Source organism: Tachyglossus aculeatus, chromosome 16, assembly GCF_015852505.1.
Source record: "Tachyglossus aculeatus isolate mTacAcu1 chromosome 16, mTacAcu1.pri, whole genome shotgun sequence".
Taxonomy (NCBI): Eukaryota; Metazoa; Chordata; class Mammalia; order Monotremata; family Tachyglossidae; genus Tachyglossus; species Tachyglossus aculeatus.
In genome coordinates, this window is record NC_052081.1 from 42,281,698 (window position 1) to 42,307,535 (window position 25,838).

At 51.7% G+C, this 25,838-nt stretch overlaps 1 protein-coding gene across 3 annotated transcripts in view; it reads left to right on the forward strand.

The window, feature by feature from the left end:
* KIAA0319L (KIAA0319 like) overlaps positions 1 to 25,838 on the forward strand; it is a 54,309-nt gene that overhangs the window by 5,329 nt on the left and 23,142 nt on the right. For all 3 annotated transcript variants that reach the window (XM_038757977.1, XM_038757978.1, XM_038757979.1), the window contains exons 2-5: positions 2,457 to 2,628; positions 17,756 to 18,396; positions 24,430 to 24,724; positions 25,720 to 25,821. In XM_038757977.1, the coding sequence (XP_038613905.1) occupies positions 2,490 to 2,628; positions 17,756 to 18,396; positions 24,430 to 24,724; positions 25,720 to 25,821 (1,177 nt within the window). In that variant the 5' untranslated portion in view covers positions 2,457 to 2,489. The remainder of the gene's footprint in view (positions 1 to 2,456; positions 2,629 to 17,755; positions 18,397 to 24,429; positions 24,725 to 25,719; positions 25,822 to 25,838) is intronic.

Genomic DNA, 25,838 nt, shown 5'->3' on the forward strand with positions numbered 1-25,838 from the left:
AACTTTCCAAATATCTCTGAGCTGTGGCTTTTTTTGGGTGTGTTTTTTTTTCCCCCCAAGTGGCTTTTATTCTTGATTACTCATACAGACTGAATAGGCTGTTTCAGGCACGCTTTGCCGTTGTTCAAACATATCTTATCGCTGTGTATATAAACGCAGTTCCACGTATGTAGCTGACAGACTGAACTATGATACATTCCGCCATCAACCTGAATAAGTAAACATTACCCCCTGCGCAGTCTGAACAGCTGCTCTGACAGAGAGAGCGCCTTTATTTCGAGCGTACTTGTACCGCCCCAAATGCCAGAAGTATCGCTAGCTTTTATTGGTTTCAGTTTGTGAAATGTGTGGGGGTGGGCATCCTCTCCCCGGGCTTTTGTCACCCTTTGGATCTTTCTTGTGGCCCTCTGTGGCATGCTTCATCTGCTGGTCACTTATTTGGTCAGAAAGGTCTGATCTGGGCCCTTTGATTCAGTAGTAATCAGCCAGTGGTATTTATTGAATGCCTATTATGTACAGAGCACTGGGCTAAGCACTCGGGAGAGTACAGTGCAACAGAATTAGCAGACACTTTCCTTGCCCCTTATGAGCTTACCGTTTAGTGGATAATAGTAATGGTATTTGTTATGCACTGTACCAGGCTTGGGGATAGAGAGAAGATAATCAGCTCAGACGCATTCCCCATCCCATTTGCGACTCAGGCCAAGTTGGAGAGAGTAGGATTGAATCCCCATTTTACAGATGAGGAAATTGAGGTGCAGAGAAGTTGTGGCTTGCCTGGGGTCAGCCAGCCAGCCAGGATTAGAACCCAGGTTCTCTGACTCCCATGCCCGGGCTCTTTCCACTAGGCCACTCTGCTTCCACGTGTAGATGGTGGAAGATGATCCTTGTTTGAGGTGCAGGTTTAATTAACCTCTCTAGTTCCCTTTTGTTTGAACTTTTCCAAATAACGATCTGCCCACCCACCTCCACCAGGCTGGTGGAGTTTATCACCTCTGTTTTTCAAGGCACGTTCATTTCTCTCTTCTCATAACTCCCCCCCCCCCGCCCCCCCCCCGCCCACCTGCCTCTCAGTGCTGTCGGCAGGTGTTGACTCACCCGGAGCATCGGGGAAGGACTTTGGTGAAAGGCTGGCTTCGGGGGGGCCCTCCCCCACCTGACCCCCCAAGTTCTGGACTGTGAAGCCGGAACGGCCTTGTGCTGCTCCCAGTTTTCAAACTGTGACCCCCTGGGTGTTTTCCAGCCTAGACCACCTATGGAAACCCCCAGGAAGGGAAGCAGATGACGAGAAGCTCCGGCATCTCAAGATGCCCGAGGTTGAGCCACTCTGCCTGGGGCTGGCACCGGTTCGGCCCTGCACCATCCTGCTTCCCCCGAACCGGCCAGCGCCACTAGCCAAGGGCATACCATCCACTCCTCCCCACCACCCTCCATATGTCTGAGCCCACGTGCCCAGCTGGGTGGCGTCTGGTGCCCGGCTTGGCCAGGCTGGAGGTGACAGCTGCACGTCGGGAACAGGAGATTTCGAAACATTTTTTCCAAACTCATCAGGGTCTCATAATATTGCCAGGGTGCCTTTTTTTGATGAATCCCTAGATGTTCATTCATTCATTCAATCGTATTTATTGAGTGCTTATTGTGTGCAGAGCACTGTACTAAGCGCTTGGGAAGTACAAGTTGGCAACATATAGAGACAATCCCTACCCAACAGCAGGCTCACAGTCTAGAAGGGGGAGACAGACAACAAAACATATTAACAAAATAATATAAATAAAATAGTAAATATGTAGGCCTAGTGTATAAAACACAGGCCTGGGAACAAGAAGTTCATGGGTTCCGATTCCGGCTCCATCACTTGTCCGCTGTGTGACCTTGGGCAAATCACTTACTATGTGCGAAGCACTGTTCCAAGCACCAAGGGGGACCCAAGGTGATCATGTTGTCCCACGTGAGGCTCAGTTTTAATCCTCACTTTACAAATGAGGTAAGTGAGGCCCGGAGAATTGAAGCGTCTTGCCCAAAGTCACACAGCTGACAAGTGACGGAGCCGGGACCAGAACCCATGACCTCTGGCTCCCATGCCCGGGCTCTTTCCACTGAGCCACGCTGCTTTTCTAATGGACTGTGTGAGGAAGATGCGTGGGTGGCGTGTGGCTTGTGCCAAGGATGGAGAGGACGTAGATGGTGGTTTACCGCCCGGCCAAGGGGGAAGAGTGGCTCCTGGTCCGGGCCGAGGTGGTGTTATGGGAGGATCTGTTTTGTGCCCCTTGGTTGGCTTGTCATCCGGCGGCCCCTGACTGGGCTGGACAGTTCCGTTATCAAGCTGATAGGCACAGCCAGGCCGTAGAGACGAACCGGGAACTTCTTTCCCTTAAACTCGCAAGGTCCCGGGTCACCTCTTTCCAAGAAATCCATTTGGGTTTGGCAGGTGACCTCTCTTCCTTATGTCTTCCTAGCGTTCTGGCTCGGCCCACCCCGACCTGGAGGCCATGGCGCAGCAGCTGGAAGCCAAGCTAAATCCCGGCTCTCGGACCTCATCAGGACACCCGTGGGGGACAACTGCCAAGTGGCTGAGCCTGCATCTGCTGTGCACTTTCGTCCGCCTCAGTGCCGGGGACTCCTCGACAGGTGACTCTCTCTCTCTCTCTCTCTCTCTCTCTCTCTCTCTCTCTCTCTCTCTGTCTCTCTCTCTCGCCGATTCACGGTGGGTCCGGGAATGGCTCCCAGGCCTAAGCCTCACCGTCTGGTTTAGCGGTCGAGGGCACAAAGTGGGGGACGTGTCTGTGAGGAGGAGAAGCCAGCTAGTTAGCATGGGAGGAGTGTAAGCTCACAGTAGGCAAAGAATGTGGTACCAACCCTGTTAAATTGTACTCTTCCAAGCGCTTAGCACAGTGCTCTGCACCCAGTAAGCACTCAATAAATACAGTTGAGTGACTGAGGACAAAATCAACCCTTTGAAGCCCTTAAATCCTGGGATCTGCCCAGGGACCGGATGATTTCAACCTCTCATAAGGTGTTGTCTTCTCTCATTGGAGAGCTGGCCACCCGGTGACCTCTCTCCCTCGTGCTTCCGAAATGCCACCAGCCGATTGAGGGCTGTGACTTGCAGTAAAAGATGCTACGTGGCTGCTTTTCATAAGGTGTGCCCACTTCCTGAATACCTCTGGCCAGGTGAAAGTTTCCTGCCAGAAAACTGAAGCAAAGCCGTCCAAGTGTTTGAAGATTTTCTTCCTCAATTAATCATTCCTGCTGTTTTCTTTTGAGGCGCATTTCCTCGTACTCTTTGCCAGAGCAGGGAGGAGGTTCCTTGGGAAACGGCATTTGAGATAGAAATCTCCAGGCCGAGCTGGTGGCAGCTGTTCTCTTTGGCTCTTGTGGTCTGGGCTCTTAATTGCAGGAGAAGGAGGAATCGGCATCATTAGGAATCACTGAAATTTTGGTTACCTTCCCGGAGTAAGTGTTTGTGAGTGTTGGCAGGAGCAGTGATGGTGACACCCATGGTTATCAGCGTTAGGCACGTCAGTCCCTGGCTTTCAGGCGGGCTTCTGGAACTTTTTTGGTTGCGTAATTTTGGCCGGCGAGGGGCAGGGAGTTCCAGTTGATGTAAAGCTGACTTAAACTCTTTGCGCTGGACTCAGTTTTCCTGGGCCAGCAGACCATTTCCAGTTTCTCCTGACCCTATTCAAGGAACATGTCTATGGAATGGATAACTGAGTCAGCACCAGAAAGCCAGAAGAAGGCTTTCCCCCGAGGAACTCCCAAACCCCCGTGGTGTACGCTTTAAGCCACATCAGGCCACCCGTCGTTGAGCAGCTCCAGGGCCGGGCTGTCGGGAGGGAACCGGCCGTTGTACTGGAGGACCCACCCTGGGGCATCGGGGGTCGGCAGGACAGGCCCGGGCAGAAGAGCCCCTACTTTGTTATATCGTACTCTCCCAAGCGATTAGTACAGTCCTTTGCACACAGTAAGCGCTCAATAAATACGATTGAATGAATGGCTACTCTAGCTTGAAATGAGCCAGCTAGGCAGCAGAGGCTCAACCCTGAAACAGCCTATGTTCTAGGCACTGTACTAAGCTCTCTGCTAGATACAAGGTAATCAATCAGGTTGGACCTAGTCTGTGTCCCACATGGGGAGTTCAGACTTAATCCTCATTTTACAGGTGAGGTAACTGAGGCACAGAAAAGGGAACTGGCTCACCCAAGGTCACACAACAGACAGGTGGAGCTGGGGTTGGAACCCAGGTCCTTCTGATTCCCATGCCTAGGCTCTATCCACCAGGCCATGCTGTTTTTCAGAATTCTGGGCATATCTTTTTGTAATTTTCTTTTGTAGAATTGTCTGTTGTTCACCATTGAATGATGTAGTGGACTCTTCTTGAAAAGCCATAAAGAAACTGCAAAGTCCCAGCTGTCCCCTCTTTTTTCTTAATGGTATTTAAGTGCTTCTATATGCCAGACACTGGACTAAGCACTGGGGTAGTTACAAGCTAATCAGGTTGGATGTACAGTCCCTATCCTTCGTGGCTCTCACAGTATTCATCTCCGTTTTTCAGATGAGGTAACTGAGGCACAGAGAAGTTAAGTGACTTGCCCAAGGTCCCACAGCAGACAAGTAGCAGAGCGGGGATTAGAATCCAGGTCCTTTTGACTCCCAGGCCTGTGCTCTATCCATGAGGCCACGCTGCTTTTTTGTTTTTGTTTAAGCTTTGCTTTCATAGAAATGATTTTCCCCAAATAGAATCATTGTCTAAATTGTACAGTCTCTCCAGATAGCATTGTTTCAGTTCTCAAGCCTCCTTTTGTCCCTTTGTTGAAAGATCTTCTATGGCTGGGGTCTCATTGTGGGCTAGCCCATGTGATGAAGATAATTGTTAACATTCTGCCCTGCTCTTACCCGACTTTCCCAGAGAATGCAGAGTGTAGCCTAAAGGCAGTAAGCATCATTTGAGAAGTGGGCAAAATACCCTGGTTAGAACCAAGAAGGTGAACTTTAGTGACCACTCCCTAAGGAACCTCTAAACATGATCCAAGAGTCAAGATTGTAATGCATAAAAATTCCTCACTAGTGCCCAGGTTTTCAGAGGCATCTTTTATCGGAGGATAGTTGTACCTAGGAAAACGCCCAACCTGCTTCTGGCCCATGGGGTTTTCCCAGTGGAACTGGATAATCACTTCTTGCTTTCTTGATCCTGGCCATTAGAAGTCTAAACTATGCAGCCCTAGGGCCAGGGGTGGTGGAAGGAGTGTGGTATGCTGCTGTGCTACTTCTTAGCTCCTTTTCACTCGAGGAACCACTGTCTTTGAGGGGCTTAACCCCCCCATAGTCAGAATAGAAGAGCTGCCTGAAGCCAGAGCGTGCTAGAAATGGAAGGGAACTCCAGAGGTCATCTAGTCCAACTTCCAGCCTCCAGGAAGGTGAATGCCTACACCATCCGGACAAGTGGGCATCTATTGTTTTTTAAAGATTCTAGGGATGGTGATCAAACACCCTCCCTTGGAGGCAGTGCCAGTGTTGAAACCACCTAGAAAGTCATAAATGGCCTCTTCCTAAATAAACAGATTCTGCCTTAGTATAAATTCAATCCTTTTTCTCCTGTTCATGCCTCTGTAATCCTGGAGGACAGCTGGGTCAGTGAACTCCTCAGAAAACCCCAAAGACCCAAAGAGAGTTATTCAGCCCCCAGTTTCTTCTTCCCCTCCCCCTGTCATGTCTCCCTCCCATTCATACCAGTGGCCTTCTCTTTTCCAGGCCAACCAGCCCCAATTCTTTTATTCCTTTGACCTTTAAGATGTTGTTCCCTTTCCCGGGGCCAACCATCCTACATCCTCCCTCTCTTTCAACCCCCCGGCTCCCCACCAGATTCAGTCAGTCACTAAATCCTGCCAGTTTTTCCTCCGCATTTCCTGGATCTGCTCCTTCCTGTCCCTTCAATCAGCCATCATAACAGTCCAGGCACTTGAGATGTTCCCAACTTGGCTGTTGCATGAGCCTCCTCCCTGGCCTTCTTGCCAGTGGTCTCTCCCCTGTCCGGACCATACTTCCCACATTCCTTAAAAATTCCCACAGTTATTGGTTCCTCTCCGCATCAAGCAGAAACTTCCAATGATTGGCTTTAAGGCACTCAGTCATTTCTCTCCCTTTGACTTCTCCATTCTCTTCTCCCATTGCACCCCAGCTCACCCTCTTCATTCCTTTCATGCTAACCTGTATTGCGTTCCGCTCTCTCCCTCCTCCATCTGCTTGTGCTCATGCCGTTCCTCCAGCCTGGAACGCCCTCCCCGTTCAAACCCATCTGATTATAGCTCTCCCCGTCTTCAAAGCCCTCTGAAACCACATCCAATTAATCCCCTCCCCGTTCCTCCAACCTATATCTCCAACCTCCACTTCTACACCAATTACACCCTTGTGCCCCCTCAACCACTCCTAGCACTAATGTACGTGTTGACTTCTATACCCTACTGTTTAAGCACTGGCTCATATACTTACCCGCTTCTCTTCCTTCCTCCTATCAGTCAGTTATTCCCGTGTCTGTCTCCCCAGCTACATTATAAGCTCCCTTGGGGGCAGGGAATGAGTCTACTAACTATTCTAGTCTCCGAAGTGCTTAATAACAGCGCTCCACTCCGAAGAGGTGCTCATTAAATACTCTTGAATGCTTGACCAGAATTGAAGAGATTTCCAGCGGGTGGTGGTCTTCCCCCTAGCAGTGTCCATTGAGTCCCTGAGTCCTGCAGGTAAAAAGCCGTGATGGAATGCGTCTCCTAACTGGGAGCCTGCAACCTCCTCCTGCTAAATTGTCCTATTTTCTTGACTACCTTGTGGCAAAGGAAGGTGATGAATTATTAATCCTTAATCTGTCTTTCCAAATGGTATGAATAATGATTTGAGTGCCTGACAGCTAGGAAAAAGGAAACCTGGGGAAAAGGGGCTCCTCCCCTGGCTCTTAACCCAAACCAGCACAATATTTCAGGAGTCTTTTCAGACCTTAAACCGAATGCCTGTCACAGAAGCCCGTGGGATCAGTGGGATTCCTGCAACCCAAATGTGCCGTAGAAGTTTCAGTGTATGTAAGGGGAGGGGGATGTGATGTGTTTGAAGGAACTCCCCCCCCCCCCCCCCCCCCCACACACACAAAGGTCCATGAAACAAACCAGAAGCCCTGGCAGCCAGCCCTCTCTGTAGACACCTAATCATTGTCTCCTGTTTAATCGTACTTCAGAAAGACCTGATCTGGTTACGTCCTTCCCCGGAGTTAGTGTAGAAAATCAGAATTCCGTATTTTCCTGTGGCATGAGACTGTGCTCAAACCCGCCCACCTCCCCTTCCACCCAGATTCTCCTGGGTCAGAGTGAGACTGGGTGAAAAAAATGGTAGAATGGGGCAGCAAATCCAGTTCTCTGGAAAAGCTGCTGCATAGGGACCGCCCTCAAGAGGTTCCCGTGGAAAGACGAAGTTAGCCAGAGACGACTTGGTACCGTATAGCTAAAAGGCAAAACAGAGCTTTTGATTTGGCAAGGTAGTTAGGAGAACTTGACTGGCTCTGCTGCACGGTCACAGGTCTTAAACTGTAGGGAGTGGGGTGTGTTGGGGGGTGGGGGTGTTGCCCGCTCCCCCATGAAACAAGAGCCCTTAAACATCAGGTAGAAGAGCTGGGATGTAGAAACAGGGCACAGAGGACCTAGCCCCTGCCTCCTGGAGGCACCCTACTGCTTTTGGGTTGTCTCTTGGGAACTCTTGCTCATTGGGGAACTTCATGGGTCGGGTGGGAGGGGGAGAATCTGAACTTTTGCCATTCCCTAGATTCCCCTAAGTGCTTCCGTTCAAGATAGAGGGGGTTGGGGGAGTGTCTTCCATTTGTGCTTCCACACATACCCTGAGCTGGCAGCGGCAGCGGCAGCGGCCCCGAGCTGGAGATCGAATCGCCCCCGTAGCCGAGGGAAACTCGGGTTCATCCTCGAGACGGACTGTACCTCCATGGAACCGATCGTCTTTTGAAACGACCGCGTGAGCTCAGTTTAGTTTCGACCGAGCGGATGCTCTTCTAATCCTCTTCTTTTTCAGGAGACGAGGGCAGCGATGGGTATAAATAGAGCCGTGAAGAGGCAGGTTTGTTTTGCTTTGCGTAACCCTGTTGGCTTGAAGAAAGAGTTCCAACTGCAAATTTCAAATGCAGTCGAGAAAAATAGTTCTGCCTGGACTGGGTTTGTTTGGGAAACGGCTCAGAGTGTGAGTGTGTGTGTGTGCGTGTGTGTGTGTGTGTTGTATTGCTGAGGACACCCTGAGTCAGCCAGAAGCTTGTAGGTGTAGGCAGGAGGTAGGGAGGGATTGAGTCTTAATCAGGAGGAATGAAGAACGTATCCCCTCCGCCAGCCCCCCGGCTCAGTCAGTAGCACTTGTCCTTTCCGTGGGTTGGCCTTCAGCTCCAAACACAGTTTTATTCTGCCACCCCTCTGACCCACTTTCCCTAGCTCCAACCACTCGGGTTTTCAGATCTCTCTTCAGCCATCTCTACAGCGGGCTTATGTGAGGGGTGGGCTGGGCCCATCGAGGTTAGGCTCCTGGATTCCTCACCCTTTTGCTTGGGTCTCAAAGTGGCTGTCCCAGCTCTGCATTCCGGGACCAACAAGACTCGGGGCAGAACAGTCCCCGAGGGTATTTTAGCCACCCTGAGCCAACTGTGTCCATTCAGCCCACCCAAGTGAAGTCCTTTGATCCGAGGTTCATTCTCTCTTTGCTGTTTCCCAGCCCTGGTCCCATCTCTCCTTTCCCATGCCAGGGCCCAGGATCCCAAATTGCCTCAACCAGGGAGGTGGTCCTCCCTTCCCACCACTGCCGCTCCCTTGGGTGCGCGGACGTGGCTTCCCAAAATGGAGCAAGGAGCCGGGGTCCCGGCCTTTGTGGCAGGAGAGCTTCTCCCAGGCCCCTTGGGGTCGGGGAGCTGTTCATCAGCTCCCACCACCTCCGAGATCATGATCCCCGACCCTACTCTTCAGGTGGGGGAAACGGCCGGGCCCCCCTGTCGCTCAGAATGCTTCCCGACCAGTACAGCCGCAATCTGTGGGATGGATTTCTGAAGGCAGAGAGCGTGGCTTAATTGACTCAGAGCGAAACTGAAAATTACGGCCAACCTCGGTGCGGAGGCGTGAGAGAAAGATACATGTATTTACATGCAGTCAGCTAGGAAGCCAATAAAAGCTTCAAGGAGCAAGGTTGTCTTTGCAGATAAAAAAACCCAAAAACCAAACCCCGCCCCCCCGCCCCCCGACCAATTTACTCCCAGTACCAGCCCCAGATTCTGGTTGTGACTTTCATCTGGTGAACCATGGAAATGCTATCTTCCCTTTAGTTCTTGTTATACATGATACTCATTGTGGTGTGTGTCATCTTCCACATTAAAAGCTTTCAGATCCTATTGTAGGAGTTCCCTGTAGGCCTGTTCTAGCTGCTGCCCCCCCAAGAGCCTTAGCAAGCAAGAGGCTGTCGGGGAGAGGGTTGGGCATCAGAGAGATTCCCAGAGAACCTGGCTTTCCGGGGCCACGGAACAGGGACCCTCAGCCCCTTTGGAGCCCAACAGTCTTTTAGGGTGCCCCTTCCCCCAACTCACTGGGGTTGCCACCAACAGGTGAGGGGAGAGAAGCAAGGCCCCAGGGAAAATGGTTGCCATACACAGCTGGTCCCTGTGTCATTTTAGCTATTTTGGCCTCAGAATGTTCCAGCTGTCAACATCTCCCTGGGGAGCTCTCTGACACATCTGCACAAAAGTCTGTGCACCTAGATAATCTCTGTGTAAGCGCATCATGGGCAGAGAATGGGTCTGCCAACTCTGTCGTATTGTACTCTCCTAAGCGCTTAGAACAGTGCTCTGTGCACAGTAAGCCCTGTTGATGATTGATGCTGCTAAACTAACTGTCCCGGCGGCCAGAGAGGCAGGACTGTAAGCAAAAGGGAAGCCAGGTTTGATTTTTAAGGAGGCAGAGCTGGGTTGTAAAATTTTGCTCCGGCTCAAGACTCCCCACACCTTGCCGCAGCCCACGGCAGGGCTTTTTTATGGCAGGCTTACATAATGCCTCAAAATGAGAGGTTTTTAGTGGGGAAATTGACACAAGTTTTCCTCTAATGGCTCTGGCGGCTAGAATGACACTCTTAAAGTGTGCCGTGTGAGTTTTGCCGCTGCTTCATTTAATCCAAATATCATGTAACTAATTCCATTAAACAAACTTCTTTGATGTGTGTGGGTAAGGGGGAGGGTCAAGGGGAGAAAAACAGACACAAAATAGTGCTTCAGTCAGGGACCTTTAGCCCCTGAGTTTCCGAAGCTCATCCGTCTGCCTGATCGTGGTGAGTGTGAATAATTTATCTGCCCTGAAACAGGAAAAATGGACCCTGAAAATTGCCTTCTCGGACAAGCTGTCAGTTTCCACTAGCAGGTTCCTGCCAATAACAACCCCCCTCCCCCACCCAGTGACATATTGGGGTGATTGCTGGATTCATGAGGACTCCTGGCACCACTCCTTCAAAAACAGCCTGCCAGAGGGTTGTCTTCGTATCCGTTCAGGCCTTGAGGGTTTGCTTCTCCGAGGGGCAAAGGCAGAGCTTGGTGAAGGGGTGACGGCAGAGCTTGTCATCGGCCCCAGCACCCTCCCTCTTGGGGGAGGACTCTGAGTGCCTTTCTTCTTGTTGTCAGTGTTCTCTGGAACCTTTTAGTCATCAGATAGTGGGAGAAAGAAGAATCTTCTTACTCAGTTTTAAGTGCCTCCTGCAGCAACTCAGCCTCCTATTCAGACTTTTTCAGAAGCTCATGGCTTAATCATTGTCCCTCAAGGACACCTTTAAATGTTTTCAGGCCTTGGGGTGGCGGAAAGGGGGTGTTGAGGAGGTGACCGTTTTGGGGAAGGAGCCGTTTCCTAGGTGGCCACGTAAAGCGGGATTTGGGCAACTGGCTGAGGGATAGAAGATTGACCTGTGGGGTCTTTGGAATGGGGGTGGGTATTGGAAGGTAAGAACAGCTTCCATGGCCTAGTGGAAAGAATGCGGGTCTGGGAGTAAGAGGATGTGGGTCCTAATTCCGCCCCTGCCATTTGTCTGCTCTGTGACCTCGGGCAAGTCACTTAACTTCTCTGTGCCTTAGTTCCCTCATGTGTGAAATTGTGATTAAGACTGAAACCTGTGTACTAAGTGCTTAGTACAGTGCTCTGCACACAGTAAGCGCTCAATAAATGCCCTCCTTCTGCCCATCCACCAAGCTAGCTCTCTTCCTCCCTTCAAGGCCCTACTGAGAGTTCACCTCCTCCAGGAGGCCTTCCCAGGCTGAGCCCCTTCCTTCCTCTCCCCGTTGTCCCCCTCTCCATCCCCCCATCTTACCTCCTTCCCTTCCCCGCAGCACCTGTATATATGTATATGTGTTTGTACATATTTATTACTCTGTTTATCTTGTACATATCTATTCTATTTATTTTGTTAGTATGTTTGGTTTTGTTCTCTGTCTCCCCCTTCTAGACTGTGAGCCCACTGTTGGGTAGGGACTGTCTCTATATGTTGACAGCTTGTACTTCCCAAGCGCTTAGTACAGTGCTCTGCACACAGTAAGCGCTCAATAAATACGATTGATTGATTGATTAAATACGATTGATTGATTGAAACCTATGTGGGACAGGGACTGTGTCCAACCCAACTATCCTGTATCTACCCAGCGTTTAGTGCCTGGCACGAAGTAAGTACTTAACAGATACCACAGTTACCAATCATCATCATCAGTAACACCTCTCTAGCCATGTCTGTGGCCCATGGGAAGGCATGAAGCATAAATCAGTAAGAAATGATCAGATCATTTCTTCAGATCACTTCTCTGGGCTCCAGTGCCTGGGTTAAAAAGGCTTTGCTCCCTTCTTGGGTCATTCAGGGCTTCCCTGACCAGTGTAAATGAGGTGGTGGGGTGGGAAGAACCACTGCTCCTTTGTGGTTTTCCAGAGGTATTAAAGAAGGGGGGAAAGAAAGAAGTTGAGTCCCTTTGGGTCTCCTCTAGCAACCGCCCCATTGAGATTAGGCCTCCCCTTGCCCCTCTGGAGCAGTGTTCAACCTGGGAGCTTTCTTTAGGCAGGCTGGCACAGCCCCTCCAGCCCCCCCCCCACTTTTCCTCTTTGAGGCAGCCCCCCACGGGCCCCATTTCTCCTTCCCCCAGTTCTTCCAACCAGCTGACCGGCAGCCCCCTGGGCAGTAACCTCGACACCCAGCGTGGGCGCCGAGTCCACCAGAACCTTCCTCGTTCCGAGTGGGAATTTGGCTTGGCCCGTGAGGGAACAGGTGAAAGCCTACGGAAAACGGAGGAGAAGTTCCCAGGGAGGAACAAAAAGAGGCTTTGGTTCCTACCGGCCTTTCAATAAACAACCTATCTTAGAACACTGAACAAATGATGTGCTTGACAAAGCTAAGCACACAGAAAGCCAAATGCAGTGAATAGTAATTGTTTTCTGTTCAAAGCCCTGCTCTGAGAGGCAGCTGCCACCTTTTCTTCCAACCGGTGTGCTGGGGGAAAAAACGGTTGGCCCTTTTGAAAAGGGGGAGGGCTTGGTTAACCCAGGCTTTTTCCCGACGGCACAATGCACAACTGTGTTTCTTAATGGACTTTGCCCCCTCCTCTGCCTCGCTTTCTCCAAATGCTAATGCCTACAGGTCAGGGGAGAAATAGCAGGGGGAGGGGGGACAGTGTCAGGAAAAGTCTGGTGTCTTTGAGTGTCGGGCGTATGTGTGGGCAGTGAGCCTCACGCTCGAAGGAAAGGAAGGGATGTGGGTGGCTTGTTAATAATAATAATAACGGTATTTGTAATGCGCTTACCGTGTGTGAAGCATTAAGGTGGATACAAGGTAATCAGGTTGTCTCACGTGGAGCTCACCGTCTTACTCCCCGTTTTACAGATGAGGTAACTGAGGCACAGAAAAGTTAAGTGACTTGCCCAAGGTCACACAGCAGACAGGTGGCAGAGCCGGGATTAGGACCCACATCCTCTGACACCCATCCCCGTGCTCTTGGCACTAGGCCGTGCTGCTTGTTGGGTTGAGGTTGGTGTTTAATGACCAGTCTTTCAGCTCAGGTCAACGTCAATCCGGGGTATTTATTGAGCATTTACTCTCAAGGACCTGGGTTCTAATCCAGGCTCTGCCACATGTTTGTGTGACCTTTAGTAAGTCAATTAACTTCTGGGCCTCAGGTACCTCATCTGTAAAATGGGAATTAAGAGTGGGAGCCCCATGTGGGACAGAGACTGTGTCCATCCTGATTAACTAGTATCTATCCCAGTGCTTAGAGCAGTGCTTGGTACATAGTGCTCAACAAGCATCACAGTTATTGTTATTACTCTGCCCAGAGTACTGTACTTAGCTCAGGTCTTACCATATTTCAGTGCACCGGCCGATGCGGGCAAGACCAACCCACCTCGCTAGCCACTCAGACAAAGCACTGCCATTTGGTAGTCCCTTCTGCAGGGAGGCTGATTTAACCAGGCACCTGGCAGGTAGCTCCCAGGGAACTTTTTGTCCTCGTCTTTTGCCATGCAGTGCTGGGCCAGTGGAAGGTAATAACACAGAAAGACTGGCGTGCATGTGTGTGTGTGTGTGTTTTCACGCGCGCATGCTTGCACGCATCTGGCCATATTGGAGGACAAATTAACAGATGGAATTGTTGCAAAACTGTGAAATTTCAGGGGGAGGTTGTGAACTTTTACTTGTGGGAAAATGCAATGCAGAATGTTACCTGGGAGAGCCCCTAATCACCCCCTTGTTTTGCCAGAGGGACCGACTTCATTCAGATAAGTTTACAAACTGTTCTCTTCCTCGATTTGTGGAGGGTGGGGAAGTGGTCACAGCCGAGCCCCACACAGGTTGAAGTTCCGGGGCCCTGTCTGGGCCTGTATCGTTGTTCTGTTTAATTGGACCCAGCAGGTTAGAAGAACAGAGAAGGAGCTGTGGCCTTTTGAGTGTGTGTTTCGCTCCTGTGCACAGATGCCTGCTCCCTGGCAGGCTTTAGTCTACAGTAGTACCCACCTTCCCGATGGGCTGGGGAGTGTGTGAGGTCTTTGTGTTTTCTTTTGCTTTTTTTTTAAATGGTATTTGTTAAGCACTTACTATGTGCCATACACTGTATTAAGCACTGGGGTAGATACAAGATAATCGCATTGGACACAGTCCCTGTCCCACTTAGGGCTCACAGTCTTCATCCCCATTTTACAGTGAAGATAACTGAGGCACAAAGAAGTGAAGTGACGTGCCCAGGGACACCCTGCAGACAAGTGGCGGAGCCAGGATTAGAACCCAAGTCTCTCTGTCTCCCAGGCTTGTGCTCTATCCACTAGGCCACGCTGCTTCTCAGCATGAAGTTGGCTGTCTGCCCATGTGAAATAAGCACCCCAGAGTTTCCGGGCCACCTTTGGTAGGGGATGAGCCTCCTGAGTCCCGCTGCCTTTTTCTCTGCCCTCTTGTGCCCGGCCAGTACCTGGCTGTCCCATTGCCACCCCATCCATCCCCATGTCTACCCACCCACCCTTGGGCCGAACCAATGAGCCGCCTTTCCCCAGGCCTGCTTGTTCTCATCCCAAGACCTGAGAAGCCATTCCTTCCCTTTCCCTCCATTTGCCTGAATAAACTGTTACCCAGAACATGTGGTGTCCAAATATTAGCCATCAGTTCTGTCACTAAATGTCATCCAAGTTCCTTGTTTGTGTGTCTAAAAGAATCTGATGTGTTTCCTTGGGGCAAGAGGAGATGTATATTTGATGGGGTTTTTTTTATGATTCTCTTTTTTGGTCGAGCTGTGTATCGATCACTGTCCCCCTAGCTCCTGGCTTCTCTGAGGCACTGTGGGCCTAAGCCTGCTACAGATCCTGCTTTTGCATCCCTGGAATCTGCCTTTGGGCCTTCAGAGCAGTGGCTGCTCTGATGGCTGGACCTTCTTGCCCAAGAGTTTGGCTCTCTGTCCCCCCGAAAAACCTCAGTCTCTTCTGTGGGAAAATGAGGGTCTTGGTCTCTAAACCACAACTTCTGGGGTTTGAAGAAGTCAGGGGCCAGATCTGTCTTTGCCCTGGGTCATCTAAGAGGCCTTTGCCACTACCTCCCCTGATCCCTCACTTTAAGGAGATTCCCCAATCAAGAGGGAAGTGTGGTGCTGTACATATTGTAGGTGCTTAAGAAATGCTTTTGATGGGAAGCGTGATCTTCCTAAAGGAATCTGGATCCAAGATTCCGACTGATTTCAGCCCTACTCTGGAGGCAGTTGGTATAAAAGTCCACCCCATCTGTTTTGGAGTCAATACTGTTTATGCAGTCCGTGGGAGCAGAGCCAGGTGGTTAAGAAGTTGGGAGGTGGAGGAACTAATAAGGGTTGTGGGATGGAGTTGTTTGACACCTTGCGTCCCCAAAGCTTCTTCAAGTCGAGGGGTGCCATTTGGCCCAGCAAACCAGCACCTTCTCTCTGCATTGGTGCTCTCCATGCTGTCCATGACCTCACTCGCTTCCCAAATGAATGTGCATCCCTGGGGTGGTAGCAGAGCCACTGGATTGACTAGCAGTGGCCCAGTGGTTCGGCAGTAGTTCCGACCTGGAATTGGAAGTCAGAAACTTGATCACTCAGGATCCGCAGGAGGATTTGGGGTTGAGGGTGTGAGGACTCTGGAATTTAGCCAGTGCCTTGCAGGTCAACACAGCAATTTCTGTGAAGTGTGTAGCCACTTGTCCTTCATTTTGGAAAGCACCTCTGGTGGTGAAGCTCCCCAGTGAGGGCTTGTGCAGCCGATAAGGCCAATGCGGGCCATGGCGGGCACACAAAAAGTCCATCTCCCGCTGTGATGTTGAAGGACAAATCCAAGCTCTTGAATCAACACAGATGGCCAAGACCATGGGTTGGCCCACCATAGCTCCAGATGAGCTGGCACTATTCTGCAGCAGAGTTGAGAGTGGAGGTGGGGTGGGGGACACCATTCGGACCCCGCTACTGAGGAGAACCTTTTCACTGGCTTCCCTGGCCCCTGAGAAAAGCCGGTGAAGAGATCTGCAAAAGAAATCAAATTCTGCAGCGTGGAGTATACGTGAAAACTGTTTAGATGGTTCTAAACTAGGCAGGATTATTTTTGTCCTGGAAAAGGCTACTGCCATTCTGTCATCCACCCCAAAGGCTGGGGCCTGTGGGTTTGGTTGTGGTCGAGGGCTCTGGACAGGGTGACCAGGCCTCTCTCTCTGTTTCCTGGATCTCCACTAAACAGGGCAGCCGCTGATGCCCATTTGCTGTGGTATGAGAGGAGTTGCATGGGTGGTTTAAGATCCCAGCATCCTGGGTGAACCAAGGTGGTTTTGGTCAATCAGTCAGCACCCCAGCCATCGGGAGCAACAAAGAAAGTGGAGGAGAGGTTAGAGCCAAGGCCATGTTGCACCCTCCAGCTAACAAAGAAGAATGTCTTTCCCAGGGCTGGTAATGACATTGCCCCCCGAGTAATAAAAGAGCTGAAGTGGTAGCCTGCTAGGCTCTATAGGTTACAAACAGACTAGCCGCTGAGGGGGACATGCTGATTTGGCCTTCAGACTCACCCTTCTCTGAACCATCAAATAAAGGATGCCAGCCAGCAGGAGGTCAGGAACGTCTCAGCAAGAGAAACCCGTCACTGTCGAATGTTGGCTTTCACTGAGGGATGTAGTTTGACTCCCCCCACCACCACCCCATCCCTTCCCCATCACCATTTCATAAGGCAGGGGAGGCATCAAAGAAGATTTTCAGGGAAATGATTGGTCCGCAGGCCAAAGCTTACCAAACCAGACCTTTGAGCTAATGGGGCTGTTTCGTTCTGGGTGGCAACAGTGCCGCCGTTGACCAGAGAGGTTGTTTTTAGTTGGAGTACTCTCATCCCGTCCAGGCTCTGGACGAGAAGACAGTCTTTGGAGAGGGTTAGCATTTGCAGACCCTCCCCCCGCGCCACCTCCGACCCCTCCATCTCCTCCAGCCCTGTTTGCCGCGTGACCCATTTTGCCAAGCCCTTCATGGAGCTCAACTGGGCAAATGTCTGGTGACAAAAATCAATGGAAAAATTGGTCTGGGAGCTGAATCTGGGCTGCTGAAAATAACACGGGGACTCTATTTTTATACTGCCATTGTCAAAGCGATGAGTTCCGGTTTGCACAGCTCTCCCGTCTCCTAGTGCTTCGAGGCCATACTCTGTCCAGCGGACTGTGTGTACAAGTAATTGGCACCCCATGGGTCTGTGGGATTGTCACTGACTTAATCAGAAGGCACAGAGCTCAAAACGGGGAGACAACTGGACAGGCAGACAGGCAGGCCGGCGGAGCAGACTGTGGGCTGGAAGGGAGCGGGAGACTGGAAGGCCAAGGTGAAAACGGTGCCGGGTGCTGCCGACCAACATGGCAGCCCAGTTGGAGAAGGCTGTGAGAGGGCTGGGGGAATCTGCAGTGGGTTATTTCAGCCGTACTCACCCCCGTGGATCAGTGGCAGTGCCTCCATCTTGGAGCATGAAGGACGACAAGTTATAGCGGGTGAGGGGAGCAAGGAAGCAAAAGGTGAGAGAGATTTCTTCATAATGAGAATTGTTCAGACCTCGGGCAGTTCCCTTCCCCCACAATTCTCCCGGTGGCTCTTCCACACTCTTCAAAGCTAAGTGTCAGGATAACCTTAAAGAACTAAAGTGTCTCCGGTGCCTGCAGGAGTAGTAGTCGGGTGGTTTCACTGCTGTCTTGAAATGTGCTCTCTCTTTGTTTTTAGGGTCCGACGGGAGCAGATGCCAGCTGAGGAGCACTCACCTTGGAGTCGAACTGAGGTCTTGGGGAGAAAATCACCACCGGCTACTGGGCAGAACCCACTCCTTCCAGTCGTGCTGGGCCGTCTGCTGCCAGGACCCTATCTGTGATGCCTTTTGGTGGTCGGAAGGCCTGTGCTTCGTGGTGGACTGCAGCAGGCCCCAGAACTGTCAAGCCGCCGGGAGGACCACTTCCTCCAACTCCGTCCTGGGGTTCGTCCAGAAGCCACAGGCCGCTCGCGACTCGCCACTCCCCTGGGAAGAGGAAGCTCCAGGCCGGCACCTCCGGGGACTGCGAAGGAGCCGGACGGCCAGGAGAACCCAGAGATCTTTCTGGGAGGAACCGCAGGTGGCTGAGTACTGGAAGCTTCGGCTCAGGGACCTTCCCAGGGACCCCAGATCTGCAGGGGGCTCCAATCAGGTGAGCCAGAATGAGCCAATGAGCCCCGGGTCCCCGACGCCGGAGCCGAGGATCCTCAAGCCCCAAGCGAGAACCTCATCCCCAAACAGTGAAGTCTCGAGCCCCCCCAGACCTTTCGTCCGGGACCCGCCCTTGAAGAATGACTCCCGGGAGCCCGGGAATTGGGCCTCTCACATCTCCACAGAGGTAAGAGCTTCTGGAGGAGGGGGGCCCCCTGCCCCCTGGGAACCCTCAAGGACTTGGTCAGCATCTTGACTGGGGCTTGGCGGAGCATCGTACCACGCCCCGCAGAGGCCCTGGGGCTGCTCAGACAGGCCTGCTCTCAGCATCACTACCCCTCCGGGGCCTCAGGGCTTAATTGGCCTTTGGCTGGGAAGGCCTGCGGTTCTCTGGAGGAAAATCAAAAACCGCCATCAGCGCAGAGACCCCGCCGTTCAGGAAAAGTGCGGACCACTAACGATGCCGCCCGACTCTGTCAGCGGTAGGGGAGAGCTGCAGCGAGGTTGGAAGTCTCCCCACTGTGGTTCTGCAGTGCTTTCTATCGGGTCGCAAATCCCCGGGCTGGCGACAGCTAGTGTCTCCACTCTCCACTGGGCTGACCCTCCCCTCTTCCCCCCTGCCACCTCTCTGTTTACGGTCCCGATGGGGTAAAGTGTTTCTAGACCAAGGATGCCGCTTCTGGCTGTGCCAATTGATACTCCACCTGCTGGAATGGGGAACACCATGTACAGCCCAGCCAAGAGATCTGAGCCATGAATCTCCCCCCACTCCCAAACTCTAGAAGCAGCGATTGAGGAAGACACTACCAATCGGCTTTCCCCATTTTCGGTTTTTGAGGGCCTATATCTTCAGGGTGAATCACTGGGGCTCAGGCCCCCCAGGAATTGCTGGGTCTTGTTTTTGCTTGTCTTTGACAGTCTAGGTAGGTTTTTGCTCTCTTTCTTTCTCTCTCTCATATCACTCATTTTCTTTTTATTTCTGTCTCATTTCTCTCTCCTTATCTCTCACCACATCTTTTTTTGGGGGTGTGTGTCTATATACACACTTAAATCTATCCCCGTCCCCTATCACACTGTCTCTCCCATCGCCTTCTGTTTAGTGTTTCGTGGAGCCCAGGAAGGGTAGAAAAACTTCTCTCACCCCCAAGTGGGTGGAGGAAGAGGAGATGAGACAGTTATGAAGCAAAAAGACCTAGAGCGATTAGGACTGTCTCAAAAACCCGACGTTTGATCACCGTGTCCAATGCCACACAGTCCAAAAGTGGTCAACTCTGGGAGGTCCTCGGCCTCTCTCTGAGGAGAGGGGGTCAGTGGTCAGACTCACCCTTAGTACGAAAGGGAGAGGAGGAGAAATGTGTGCAGTGCAGATCTCTTCTCTCGCTTATTAGCACGGGCCAGCTGGCAGGCTCAGTCATGCCAGTTTCTCCTGCTCCCCCTGAAATTCTATAGGGCCAGTAACTTTGCATGCAGAGCAAAAAAACTGTTACCGCAAATCACTGTTGTTGTGTGTGTGCGTGTGCGTGATGCCTGCAGAGCTGCAAAGGTGTTGCATAATGCATAGTTGGAATTAATTTTTCATTCCTCCAAAAATGCCTGCCCCCCCCGCCCTCTCTCTCTATCTCTCTCTCTCTCTCCCTCTCTATCTCTCTTATCCCAGGATGGATTTGGTATGCACACTGCCTCTCCAGAAGTAGAAAGGAATATTCCCAGGTTTTTCTTCCTTTCTCTACTAAGGGGGTTGGGAGTGGACTTATAGCTGCTCTTTTCAGACAAGCCATCTTCTCTAGATGGCAAGTCTTCCGTGCTGCCTGCCCCAGAGATCTCGGCAGATACACAATAAAGCATCGCAGATTGGCCATTGGGAGCTGGGCTAAGAGGACAGTTTGGCTCAAGGCGAATTTGCTTCTTCTGATGGTGAGCTGAAAATTCTGTAGTGTTCTAGCTGGGAGCCTGGGGAAGAGGCTGTGAAATGCATCTTCATTTCGCCACTGTGGCGAGTCCCTAGGGACCGATCATCTCCTTTGAAAGCCAGGAAGGGAGGAGGAATGAACAGGCATATTTACACGGCCCTGCTACCCGCCAGGGAGTGAATCACCTCCCCCACCCCACGGAGAGAGAGGAAGCTGGTCTGTTTTGGAGGAAGGAGGGAAGCAGCATGGCCTAGTGGAAAGAACACGGTCCTGAGAGTCAGAGGACCTGGGTTCTAGTGGAGATTTGGGGCTTTGAGGCAGTTTTCAGGCTTTCGTTTTAGTCCCGAGATTTGCCAGGCATTAGATAGTTCCAAACTTAAGGTCAATTACTGTCAAGAGGACTTTTGCTCAGTTCATGCATTCATTCATTCATTCTCCCCTCCCCCCTCCCCATCCAGCTATCTGCCACAATCATTTATTAAGTGCTTATAGTGTGATCTGGGGAGGATGCAAGGAAATTAGGTCCATGGCCCTCGTGGGGCTGACTAAATTTGAGTGGACAGACCCACGAAGACAACTTAGACGCTTCAAGAGAAGCTAAATTCCACCATTCCAAAACTAAAGGTCAACCCCTTGGAAGGGATAGAGAGTCCTCAGGCTCTTCCCGGCTGTAGGCGAGATGCAGATCCATACTACCAGGATCTGCAGGTGGAAGGGAGGAAACAGTGTGGCTTTGTGGATAGAACATGGGCCTGCGAGTCAGAAGGACCTGGGTTCTAATCCCACCTCCACTACGTGTGTGCTGTATGGCCTTGGACAAGTCACTTTACTTCTCTGGGCCTATCATCTCATCTGTAAAATGGGGATTAACAATGTGAGCCCCATGTGGGACAGGGACTGTGTCCAACCTGATAGTAAGTGCTTAACAAGTACTATTATTATTATTATTTCTTGATGAAAATAACCCTTTGGACATCAGATTTGCCCATAGTCCTTTGGTCCCAGACCTCGATAGCACTCGGTTTAGCTTTTCTTGCCCCACCTCCCTTTCTCTGACCTGTGGTTCACTATAGAGCCTCAGCAGCACCTCTCTTTCCTTCACCTTTTTCCCACTAAGTCTATGATAACTGCACTGTTCCTCTTTCAAATGTTTTAGCTCCTGACTCCTGGCACTTCTCCCAGACTCTCTCCCTCCCCTCCCACTCCCTTCCCACCCCAGTGACCCTCGGGGGATTCTCCTCTAACCCCCACGGAGCTCCCTTTCCTTCACCTTTCCTTCACCTGTGAAACCGGTTTGGTCTCTTAGAGACAGAGGAGTCAGAGAATTGATCGTCAGAATTGATCAGTGACCGGCTTCATACGACGGGTGGTGGCGGGGATGGAGATAAGGGCAGTTGCTTCTGCTTGGTTCGGGTCTATAGCTGGGAACACTGGCCAATCGATTAGCCACGATTGACGGATGATTATGACGGGGAAATACAATTGATTGATTGATTGATTGGTGGGCCACCTGGCCCTGGGCACTTGGCACAAGATCAAAATCAAAACGACAGAAAGAGCTGGTCCCTCCAGGAAGAAGTAAAATAGGGGTGGTGTTTTGGCCACTGAGGTTTGGTTGGTCCACGCCAACTTCACCCCAGCTGATGACTCCGTCATCGGGAATTGGGGCAGAGTTTGGATCCAACCGCAGCTGTGTTTGCCACCACGTAGGCTGCAAGTCTGTAAAATGCCTGAGACGTGCGAGGGGGAGTAGGAGGGCACTGTCTCTTCCACTGGTTTGATTTTGATTAGACACGGTGGTAGGTATTTTTGAAAAACACAATTGGTTCTTAAATCAAAGCGAGCCGAACGGTGAATTTTTGTGAATCATGTCTTAATAATAAGCACATGTTCCCGGAGTAGCACCAGTGTCTCCAAATCTGTCCCACACATGGATGGCACGGAGCAAAACGACCCAAGGCGGAATGTCCCGTGTGCCCCCTGCGGCCGCCTGCCCAAAGGGAAATAGGTAGTGGCGGAGGAATTTGGAGGAAATTGTCGCTTGGATTACGGCCGGGGCCAGTCTTGTGGTCACCGCGGAGGAGCTCGTAGGCCATGGCCAAGGGTCCCAACTCCGAAGAACCATTGGTGGGACTGGACCCCCTTTCTCGGCCTTCTGTTTCAGGCCCGTGAGTGGGTCAGGTGGAAAACAAGGCAGGTGAGGCTAATTGTCCACAACCAGCAGTCTCGGTGCCATTCGTCAGCGTGAGAACTCTCAGCCACTCCTAGGATCAGCCAGGCCCCGGCCTCAGACCAGCCGGAAGGGAGGCTACCGTGGCGCAGTCTGACGACTTAGTGCTCTTAGTGTAAAGGGCTCCAGCCCAACCCGTCTGAGGCAGCAGAAAGCAGAGCAACCCTTGTGTGAGTCAAGTTTGAACCTCAACATGGTTAGGGGTTGGTGGCGGGGGGGAGCAGGAGCCCCTCTCCTGGGCCTCCTTGGCCCAATGGAGGGTCAAGGCAAACCCCATGTCAAGCTGCAAATTCTCATTGCTATGCAGAAGTACCCGGGCTCCCATATAGGTGGTACCGTCCAGCAGGGCCCACACCCTCCTGGACTGGTACACATGCACCGCTCAGCGTGCGTCAAGTAAGATGCACAAGCATTTCCCCTCCCTCCCCGCCCCCTAAAAAAGTCAGGTGGAGCCTGCTAGAGAGAGCCCAGCCAGGAGAAAGTCACGTAGCGGACTAGGATTGGGCCACCCCCACCCCCTGGAGCTTCAGCCCACGTGATGCTGGGCCTCAGCCGCCAAGACGTGCTATTTCATAGACCATTCCTGTCAGGCAGGCACCGACGGGGCCCTCCTCTTCTCCAGGGTGGGTTGCTCTATTGGTTTATTTGAAACGCCAGGAGAATCCCATCCAAGCAAAATCCTGCTCTTAGAATGCCGTCAACTCCTTGGCTCCTTAAATAGAAGCCCGTATTCCTGTCGAACCTAGGCCTCCTCTCCTCGGGTACCTCCTGGCATCGCTGTTCTCTCTCCTCCGCTTTTCCCAGTGCTCCTTCTGAAAAGCACATGGTCCCAGAGCCCTGGGGATTCATGGTTGGGGGGCTTCACACTTGCAGGCACTCCCAAAAGTTGTGGAAATGGGCAGCTGGATGGCGGGGTGAACAAAAGACAAACAATTTTAGAGGCACAAGCCAGGATGATTTGGGACCAATCTAGGATGGGGCAAGAGCAAAATGTCATCGGGATCCTTGTCCACTGCGGTTATCTGTGCAAAGCACTGTTCTAAGCACTTAGAGGATAAAGTGTGAAAGCATGAAACACAGTGAGCACTTAATAAATGCCATTAAAAAACAAAACAAAACACGGTCCCTTCCCTGGAGGAGCTACTGATCCGATAGGGAAGACAAGCACAACCAAGTTGATGGATGGACTTGTGGGTAGATTATTCAGTATCAGGTAAGGAGAGTAATGCAGAAAGTGGCCCAAGAGTGCTGAGATGGCTGAGCAAGGAGGATGAAAGGTTAACTGGGAAAGCCTTCATGGCTGTGAAGGAGGGTAGGGACATGGTTTGGCTAAGCTGAGAGAAGAAAGGTATTCTGAGAGAGAGGTGAAGCCCCAGACGGAGCCCCCCTTTTTCTCTGCTCTTCCTCCCCTCCCCTTTGCCCCTACTCCCTCCCTCTGCATTACCCCCTTACCTGCCCCAGAGCACTTGTGTATATTTGTACATATTTATTATTCTATTTTATTAATGATGTGTATATATGTATAATTCTATTGATCTATTTTGATGGTATCGATGCCTGTCTACTTGTTTTCTTTTGTTGTCTGTCTCCCCCTTCTAGACTGTGAGCCCATTATTGGGTAGAGATTGTCTCTATCTGTGGCTGAATTGTACTTCCCAAGTGCCTAGTACAGTGCTCTGCACACAGTAGGCGCTCAATAAATACGATTGAATGAATGAATGACACGAGCAACAGGTCATAGGTCAGATCGTGAAGATGGGTGGGGGATGTGCTCATATGGAGCTGGAGAAGAAGGAAGCTAAATCTAGGGGAGCTGGTTGGTGGGGAGAAGCTGGAAACGGATGATGGGAAGGGACTCGGGGGAAATTGGAAGGGCGCAGGAGACCGGTGGAGAATCCTGTTGGAGCGAAGGGGAATCAGGGCCTGGTCATTTCTGCCCGCCTCCTGTCCGCTTGCCCGTTGGATCCAAATTCTAACAATTCACCAGGAGAACATCAGTAGATTAGACTGTAGACTGTGGACCAAATCCAAGCCTGTCAGCCTTTACCCCTGCACCTGGGACATATTTTTATCTCCCTAGGTCCACCAGATGCCCTCCACTGAGGAGTCCTCAGCCTCTGTCACTCTGTCCAGTCCCCTGGCCCTGAGCCTGGCTGCTACCAGGAAAGCAGAGACGTCCCTCCGAAAGAATGCTACATCAGGCCAGCCTCGAATCCCTGAAGAGACGAGTCCCAACCCCGGCACCCCCCGGGAAAAAGACGCCGGGAAAACCCAGATGGTCACGCCGGTGCCCAGTGGACTCTCCCGCAATGAGAGCCTCCCCACCACCCCCGCCCTGCCCACCTCCTCCCCAAGCACCACCGCGTCAACCCCAGGTGAGGCAAGGGGGAGAGTCCCAGGGGTTGGAGGGGTACTGATGGATTGGAAAAGATGAGCATTGCCCCCATTTGAGGGAGGAAACAGACTGCTCTCAAACGGCCTCAGGGACAGAAATCCTGCCAAGCTTGCCCCCCCTCCCACCCCCTTTAGTAAATAAAACAGCAGCTCCTGTTCTTTCGCTTGACAACTGTACAGTGTGTTGGGGATTTATGAGCCTAGCTTTCTGAGGGCCGAATGGTCTGGGTTACCTCTCCCTGCTCCTAAAGAGCATCAGTTCTTTGTCCATTTTAGTGCCGTTCGGGGGAATGGAGCAGACAGAACCCAGGGGAAGAGAGTGCTGGAGGACAAACTCCCTCGTGCCATCTAAAAGGCCGGTAGTAGGTCAGATGTTTGTCTCTCTACTCTTGATGAGCATCTTTATTTTTAAGGCGATCCCGCAGGAAGAGAGATTTATACATAGATTGTTGCCTTAACAACATCGGATCTGCCCTTCCGGGGTGCTGTTCCTAAGCACCGGGAGGAAATGGTTAATACAGAACGCTGAGCCGATCACGTCCCAGAGAAAAGCTCGGGGGAGAAAGTCAAAGTAAACAAAATCGAGATGTGTGACTCTCCTTTTTCTCTCCTCCACTCCTCCCGGAATCTAATTTGGTGGTGATGTAACGCCTAGTTGCCAAGGTTGCCGCTGAAACGACGCCTGTGTGCAGGCAGGATACCTGAGAGGCTTTGTATAATTGTGCCGGGCTAAGGTTGCATGGCAGCGAAGAGCATTTTCTTGTCCGTTCAGCTGCCCGGGAGGACAGGCGGGCTTCTCTCCCAGAGATGGGCTTAGTGAGGCCACCTACCCCATCCTGGGCCCGGGTGGCTAGAAGGGCTGGCTCGGGACCGGGCCTGAGGGGGAGAAGCTGGCCCTTGCATCCCCCTCGGGCCCAGGTCCACCCCCAGTGGCTCCCTCACGGTTATCTGTTTCCTTCTCCTCTCCCCCCTGCAGGGATGAAGGAGCTGGTCGTGTCTGCAGGGGAGAGTGTCCAGGTGACCCTGCCCAAGAACGAAGTTCAGCTAAATGCGTTTGTCCTCCCGGAACCATCAAAGGGTACGAGTTCAAGTCCC